General features: G+C 31.3%; 1 protein-coding gene across 1 annotated transcript in view; it reads left to right on the top strand.

The window, feature by feature from the left end:
* Window positions 1-1,091: 1,091 nt before the first annotated feature.
* Window positions 1,092-8,403, top strand: part of LOC118186515 (aquaporin-9-like) — a 118,197-nt gene continuing 110,885 nt past the window's right edge. The window contains exon 1 of the mRNA XM_035356624.2: window positions 1,092-1,299. Coding sequence (XP_035212515.1) covers window positions 1,198-1,299 — 102 coding nt within the window. The 5' untranslated portion in view covers window positions 1,092-1,197. The remainder of the gene's footprint in view (window positions 1,300-8,403) is intronic.

Here is an 8,403-nt window from a genome sequence, read left to right as displayed (position 1 = left end):
TAGAAACAATTTCATTTATTTAGCCATCCGATTATAAGTACCTATCAAATTTTAGAGTAAAAAAATGTCTTATCTAAAAGGTCTTATTACTATTAAACTGCATGACGCATTAACTGTTAAATTTTTATCAACAGTACATTCAGTTTATAATTATGGCAATCTATGTTTTTAGGATAATTGTCACATGCTGAGGTTTATTAATGGTTGAAACATTTTGCGCCTTTCGTAACAAGCAAATAAAATTTTATGATAAAAAGCAAATAAATAGCAGTCTCAAAATAATAGGAGATATGAATTTACTCTCATATAAAATGAACCTCATCATCTGTAAATTTTTTAAAATTTTATCCCGCATGTAATACACACATTTTCTTCGGATCCAGGAAGTCTGAAAAGACAGTTCATATAACAGCAGGGATTGGATCGAAGTATCGTCTAAATCCGAGCTAAAATGGCTACTGCTTACTCTCCGACAGCACAAACGAACGAAAGCAGTAATTCCTTATATTCTGCCAGACTTAGAGGGCAACTAGTGATAATTCAAAACCAAGCGGACCAAATTCAGCTGGTGACAAATTATCATCCATCATGTTTTCGTTAGTTCATGTAGACATCAGAGTTTTTTGAGCAAGATGTATGAAATTTCATCTATTCCCTGAACTACAGGATTCGAATCATCTATCTTCCAACTACTGTATAAAAGTGGTTTTTACACAATGAGAGCACGCACGAAAGAATGTGATAACTCCTTACACGTTAATGCAGTAAACCATACAATAATTTTCCTGAATGAAATAGATAAATTGTCTAGGAAGATCACAAGTAAAATCGCTGTCTGCTTCATAGGATCTCGAACTAGAAAATAAAAATATAATAGTAAGTTTTACTAAACTTCATTCTTTTCTGAGATGTAGCGAAAAAAATCGCCATAAAACGGTAGCTTGTGAGAACAAACAGTAGTTAATTGAACGTAATGTGGTGAAAAATTTATTAGAAAATTGATTGTGGAAAAAAAAACGCTATCTTCTTCCCTTCTCCTCGCAGTCGCCTCTCTTTCTTAGCCTCTTCCCACTGCTGATTAACATCAGAGCCCAAATCTCTTTCCCACGTGACTTTTCCTACCACTCTACGATCTTGATAGAGTCACTTTAACACTTTAACCGTCCATTACAACCCCTCCTAAGTACAATCAGTGCCATGTCTACACCTCCTGGCTACAGATTTCTACAAAAATTTAAAATACAAAATAGCTCTATCAGAGAATTCTTAGCAGAATTTTTCGGCACATTTATTCTCATAGTAAGTTTTAATTTTATTATTTTTCAAAATGCTTTCAAAAATATAAAATACTCCATGTACGACCTAAAATCTCTGAATTTTTAATATTTAACTGTTCTCTATTATACTGCAATTATCAATTCTTTTTATACTAATAATTATATATAATTTTGAGCAATGGTTTTTAAATTTGTGAAATAGTTTATGTACGGTCCAAATCTTCCAGCTTGCAATATCTTTGTCAATGTCTTTCAGTTTGTTCAATCCCTGTCGGTTATTTTTGCTCTAAATTAAATGTCGGTAATTATAATGTCAACACAAGTAAGTTTCAAAAACCAAAGTAATAATTTCCAAAAATATTTCAGTAGTTCTAATAATAGAAATGGTAGTGATAATGATTTGTATTATCTTTCCTGATAACACAGATTTGAAGGATGCATATTCAAATAATATTTTTATGTTACTATTTACAAATATTAACAATATTTTAATTTATGATATAATATGAAAACTAATGATTACTAATATTAAATTACAGTCTCATGATTCATTTTATTGTGGTTCTTCAGCTTTTTTTGTTCAATAATTAAAGTTGCAAATTACAATCTTCTTATTAGTGGAATTATTCTCTTTTATCTTCAGTTATTATTTTATTGTTATATTTATTATTCATTAATTTTTATTAAACATTTATGCGTACTTTCATCTCTCGCCAAAATACAAATTAGTTAAAAATTAAATAAAAGCATAGTTCCTGAGTTTGGAGAGAGAGCTTTTGTGGACCGTTAATCTATCACACTTCCCTGCTTCTTGAACTGAATTTAGCTGCTTTAGCTTCGGTAAACGCTTCTGATCCGCGATTACTTAGGGCAGAGCCAATACTTAATCAAGAGAGTGATAAATTGTATTTTACAGTCAGTTTGACTTGGAACATAAGCCTGAATTATCGGCAAGTTTGCAGAGATGGCATTTTGTGATATTTTATGTTTTATTTAATCGTTAGGTTAATATGTTAATAAAGAGGTTTTATTTTAATTTTATTCGCATTTGTGATCGCTGCAAGTAAAATAAAGAAGGGGTGGTAAGTGTCTGTCCTTATGGTTCTAGTGCGCACAAGAAATTACTAAAGAATATACTACCGTACCTTGAAATATTTCTTATTATTCTGTGAAAGCATTTTATTTTTTAAAATTAATTGTTGTAGTATGTGCTATATTCATTTATTTTCTAACATTGCTTTGAAAAAAAGACTGTGTACTGATGATTTCGTGAGATAAAATCAGTAATTTCATAAATTCAATATTAAACATTTTTTCATCATCTTAGGATATTTATGAGCATCAGTATATCTTATACTTAACATTTTCATATACTTCAAAAGTGTTACGCTTAAGATTACTTTCAATTAAATTTTAATTGCACAGGTCATAATAATGTCTTACTATTTTATTCTGATTTCTTTGTTTATTGATATTATCTTGGATTTTAATTAACTTTGTCTGGAAATATTATATTACGTTAAATATACCGTTTATCATTTTATAAAAATCATACAGGTAATAAAAAATTATAAGGGTTTATAAAAGAATATGAGAGGTATAGTAGAAATAATACTTATTTTCAGTGACACAGATCACCCAGAAAGCCCTTTGGTACTTTATCCTGGGTTCGATTCCTAGTGATTGGATTATCTGTACGGTATTTTTATTTTTTTTTCCACCGACCATGAGGATAAGAAGTTTATTTCCCTCAGAAAGCTTTGAAAATAAATATACCCTCTGCCTCAGGCAACTAATTGCTCTCAAAAATTTCGATTGTATCTTCAGAATAAATATATGCACAATTTTTTTAAGACACGAGTAAAAAAATACGAATTTGTATCCCAGTTCACATTTTATTCAGAACAAAAATCAAATTGATTAACTTTTCATAAATTGCAACTATGTTGCTGCTGGTAATCAAATTAAAGAAGCACAAAAATAAATGTTAAAATAAAAAACAAAATAAGCATAAAAAGTACTTAAATGAATAGAAACATTAAGGTACACTTTATTTTCAGTTCTAAAATTAAAGAACACTTTACTTTTAAGCTCTACTTTCCACGAATTGAGCTTAAGATTTCGAAACGAGTCAGTACCTTATCTTTCCAAACTCTGAAATATACAAAGCAAAAAACTGTGAGATGTTTTTAATTCATGTATACGATAACTGCAAGCGCGACCCATGGACGACAGCCTAAATATTATGACCCTGTTACTGGCGAAATCAAGAGATTGATTTGTGGGAAACAAACTGAAATGACCTTAAAGACCTTAAACGATGAAAGATAAAGATGATGACGAAATTTACATAAGCTTTAGTTTGTTGCATATTTTGGACTCTGTTTTCTGAAACAAAATGCTTCCGAAGTCGGTTTAAGACAGTTAATCAATAACGCTGAACTACTCTCATTTCAGTATTACACTGGAATCCAATATATCTGAATGTGTATTAACCTAATAACGGATTAATCGAGTCCGTCTTCAGACATCTTAAATTGTTTATTTCGGAATAACGGAAACTGTGAGCTAATAATCTCATCTCAAATGATCGACGAAAGAAATACTGTGCACGGTAAATATGGAAAACAAAGGAAAAATGCGTGGAATAACAACTCTAATAGTAGAGTATGTGAATAGTAATTACGAGTCATTTTTATCCAAAGAACATATAATTTTATTATACTTAGTCCTGAATATATACACGAGCATTACATGAAAAAAAAAAGAAGATTAAAAAGATTCTTTTATCTTAGTTTGAACTCACTTGTTATTTAAATTATCTTGTAAAAATATTCTTTCTTTGATGTCATTTATAACTAGGTTTCTCATTTTAACGATGCTTATATTTCTATTATTTATAATCTGCTCTTTTGTAGTTTATGTTGAATATTAACCTTTACGTAATTCAGTGAATTTATTTTCCAATTTAAACTGCTTTAAAAGGCAGGCAAATTGTTAATAATAATTGCCTATTAATTATAACACAGATTATTCCTCTTTCCCGCATTTATTTTTAATTACCATCAGGTTAATTCTGAGTTTACCCTTTCATTTCGTTTTTCGTATTGCTCTAGTTAATCGGGAGCTGACTATATAATCATGCGCGAGGACTCTAAAATACAGGTGATTCCTAAGCACCACAATTTCTTCACGTTTTTCTTTTAATTAAAGAAAGCAAACATTGCCTTGGACCCATATACATGCTATTGAAAATCGTATAAACAAACAAATCGTGTGAAGTTGTCGATTCATTAAGTACTTATCGAAACAATGAACATGAAAATTCAGCAAACACCGGAGCTTCCGACTGCTAACTGAACATGCTTCCAATTACACTACGAAAGCGCCGGATAAAAGGAATAGAAATTTTCGTACATCCTCTCTCACTTAAAGGCTGCTGGGAAGGAGAGAATCCATTTCCGAAAATTAATCGCCTACCATATTTTAATTCGGGCGTTCCCGGTGAAACCATGCGAAATTCTTTTGCAGCCTGGAAGTAAGCATGATCAAACAGAGATGCTCTCACCTGGATCCGACTTCCGGATCTTCCGACTGCTAGGAGGACGGGTTACGTTTGCACGATGAAAGCACATCGTAAGAAAGAAAAAAATTCTTCATAAAGTCTTTATAAAGCCTTTTATTGAATATGTTGTAAGGGGGCGTTTAATAAAGGCTTCTCAAAAGGCTAAAACCGTCATCAATGATTGTTTTGTTAAAAGATCTCCACAAGTAGGCTATTCCGAATTTTATACATTTTTTGTTAAATTAAGACTATGATTCAACATTGATTGTTAGTACTGCCATGAAGAGAGCTTCAGCATGATACAAAGTGAGCTTTTCTATCGTTTATAGATCAATTTATTTTCTTATCAATCCCAAAAGTTCTTCAAAGATTAATATTGATAAGAAGAGTTTAATAAGAATACGATCAAAATCTGCGCATGATTTATCTTATAGTTTAATGTATTTGAATCTGTCTTCCGCATATTTATTGAACAGCATAAAAATGTAATATTTACCAGCCTTCTGCATGCTGCAGAGTTATTAGTTTTTTTTTTTTTTTTTTTTTGTTTGTTTGTTTGTTTGTTTGTTTGAAACAGTACAAGTGAAAATTGTTCAGTGCCGTCGCCAGGAACCCTGGAGCTCTCGATTACGCATTGAATATGCTTCCAATTATACCACGAAAGCATGTGGAGAGGGGAAGAAAATATCTTATAATGCTAATTCTTTGAGTAATATGTACCAAATTTATGCAGAAGCAATTGCCGAATGTTGTAGAAAGAAAGTGCAAAAACATTATAAAATCAAACATATTCTAAACACATTAAAAATAACTGCATGTTTAACAAAATTGAGTAATTTTGTTATCGCCTGTCATCTTATTTTGGGAATAAATATAAGATGTTTTTTTTACTTCAACTCCTGTTAAGAACCTGCCAACAAAATTATATGCTTTTTTTACTTAAAACGTTTACATTTAATTGAAGTGTAGTACATACAAAAGTATTAAAAGCAGTATTTTTCTACAGAAAAGGAGCGTTGCACTTTCCTTTTTATTTTTTATAGTATTAAATTCACTTATATATCAAAAGGAGAATAAAAATGATACAATGACCTACATATTGGGAAAATTCCTTACTTCCGCAATTTTTAATTAAAGTAACTGCAGATTAAAACTTTGTCTCAACGGTTTTCAACTATTCAGGATAAACATCTATGCCTATAACTTCGACAAACGGGTTTTAAATAACAATAAAACATTTCAAAAAGGCTTCTGTCGTCAAAATAAATTATTCTAACTGAAAGATCGATGACGTATTTGTAAGGAATACAAACTGACTCTCCGCGATAAAAGAAAATCTCCGTCTATCATTCAAAACTACCAACAAAAAATTATTAAAGCTTCAGTTTGAATTTCCTATTTACGTAGAAAAAGTTTAAAACCAAGAAGCAGTTTAAAGAATTGGATCGTTTAAACATAAATCTGAATTGCAAAACAATGTATTGGAAAAGGTAACCTAAGGAAAGTAGACTTATCTATTCTCCACATATGGAAAATAATCCCCAGACCCTGTGTCTCCAGTTTGTTCAATAGCAAACAAACTAGGCAAGGACGATGAATTTCAACAGCTTTTTTTTTTCCTAACTGATCAGTTTCAGGCAAAATCTCTGTCAAACTTCTAATTAGAATTCCACGTAATCTGTTAGGAACAGTTATTTTAATCGAATCACTAATAGAAAAATTTAGCTACAAACTGAACACGATCTGAATTTCTTTGAATTTATTAATTCCACAGTCTAAGATATTGAAAGCAAAAAATATCCAACGAAATTTTCAAATTGTGTTAACTGTTGAAACTTTTATATTGCAGGAAACCATTATAGTATAAAACTCAAAATTATATTAAAAATCTATTAAAAAATTACTTCGGATCTCTAAAAAGTGGAATATGTAGGATAATTCACTTACACCACACTTCCGATTATGGAAGTTCCAAAATGAATATTAATAGCAAATTATTTCAATAGTTGAAACCCTTATACTGTTACAAGTGTTACATCCCCTGAAATTTCAATCGCAGTTTATGCTAGCTTTAAATCGATCAAGATCGCGATGCCTCTTTCAAGCAGAGCGAGTCTTTATGATGGATAGGTTAACTTATTTGGACACAAAAATGGGTAAAAGAACTATTTGTCTCCGGAGAGGGGGTGTCTTCATGGAGGAAATTTTTAATGAAAACAAGGTCGTAATCATATTACACACGAAGAAAACCGCGAAAAGCACACATGTAGCCAGTCCGTTTGTCTGGGTTCGATATTAAGTCAAACAACTAGTGTTCAAGACACAATAACACGCCGAATAAATACTAATTCAGAAGTCAAACAACAAAAATCAGCGTTATATTTACAAAATTTTCACAGGACTAGTTTCGATGGTTTTACCGAACCACCATCCTCAGCTGCAAAACCGCAAATGAACAAGATACGAAATAATGATTAGATAAGATAAAAAAGCCTGGACAAGAATAAGCAAGTGGCGCCATCTGTTGATGAAACCAGAACTAAAACATAATTTCTTTAAAAGCCGAAGGCAACTTTGGATTGGAATTAATATCGTTAACTAGAACAGAAAGATTTTTATGAATGTGAAATGCCTCTAGAAAATCCAGTTCTCCAATGGAAGATGTTTTTTGAATAATTTTGGCAGCAGAAAAGTTGAAAGTGTGATTTTCGGACCAACAATGTTGAGCAACAGAAGACTTCTGTGTTTCCTTTTTTCTAACATATGCCTCATGTTCCTTGACGCGAAATTTTAAGGCTCTCTTAGTTTGGCCAATGTAAATTAAACCACACTGGCAAGGAATCCTATAAATACCCCAGGAATTCATATTCGGAATGGGGTCCTTGAGTCCTTTGCCTTCGACCTTTAAAGAAATTATGTTTTAGTTCTAGTTTTATCAACAGATGCCGCCACTTGCTTATTCTTGTCCAGGCTTTCTTATCTTATCTAATCATTATTTCGTATCTTGTTCATTTGCGGTTTTGCAGCTGAGGATGGTGGTTCGGTGAAACCATCGAAACTAGTCCTGTGAAAACTTTGTAAATATAACGCTGATTTTTGTTGTTTGACTTCTGAATTAGAACAAATGTTCAGTTCTATTAACTCCTGAGTTACTAGTAGGGCCTTTATATAATGATTAACAAACGTTTTATTTTGTATTATGACTTTAGTCTATAAACTTCCAGGAGTGGAACAGTAAATATTTGTTTGATTTTAAATTTGGACTAATGTTTATGTTGACATTTAAAAAGATAATAACTCGTATAGCAGCTCTGATAACTGTGTAGTACACCCCTATATTGAAGTCTGATTTAAGTTTAATTTCACAGCAGTAAGATTTATAATATTTCGGACCCTAGTAGATCATAACAAACCATTATTCCTGCAAAACAGTTTGAAGTTCATCCAGGAATTAGGTACCTAATTTTAGTAAGTACAATAGTTTTGGAAGAAAGCTCTTGTTCTATCAGCCTAGCTCTATAAAAGGACTATTATCAAATAAATGAAGAAGTGAACTTCTTA

The sequence above is a fragment of the Stegodyphus dumicola genome, chromosome 4, assembly GCF_044657685.1.
Source record: "Stegodyphus dumicola isolate Sdum_Otavi_A_Nest chromosome 4, ASM4465768v1".
Lineage (NCBI taxonomy): Eukaryota > Metazoa > Arthropoda > Arachnida > Araneae > Eresidae > Stegodyphus > Stegodyphus dumicola.
This window is presented reverse-complemented; position numbering and strand designations above follow the sequence as displayed.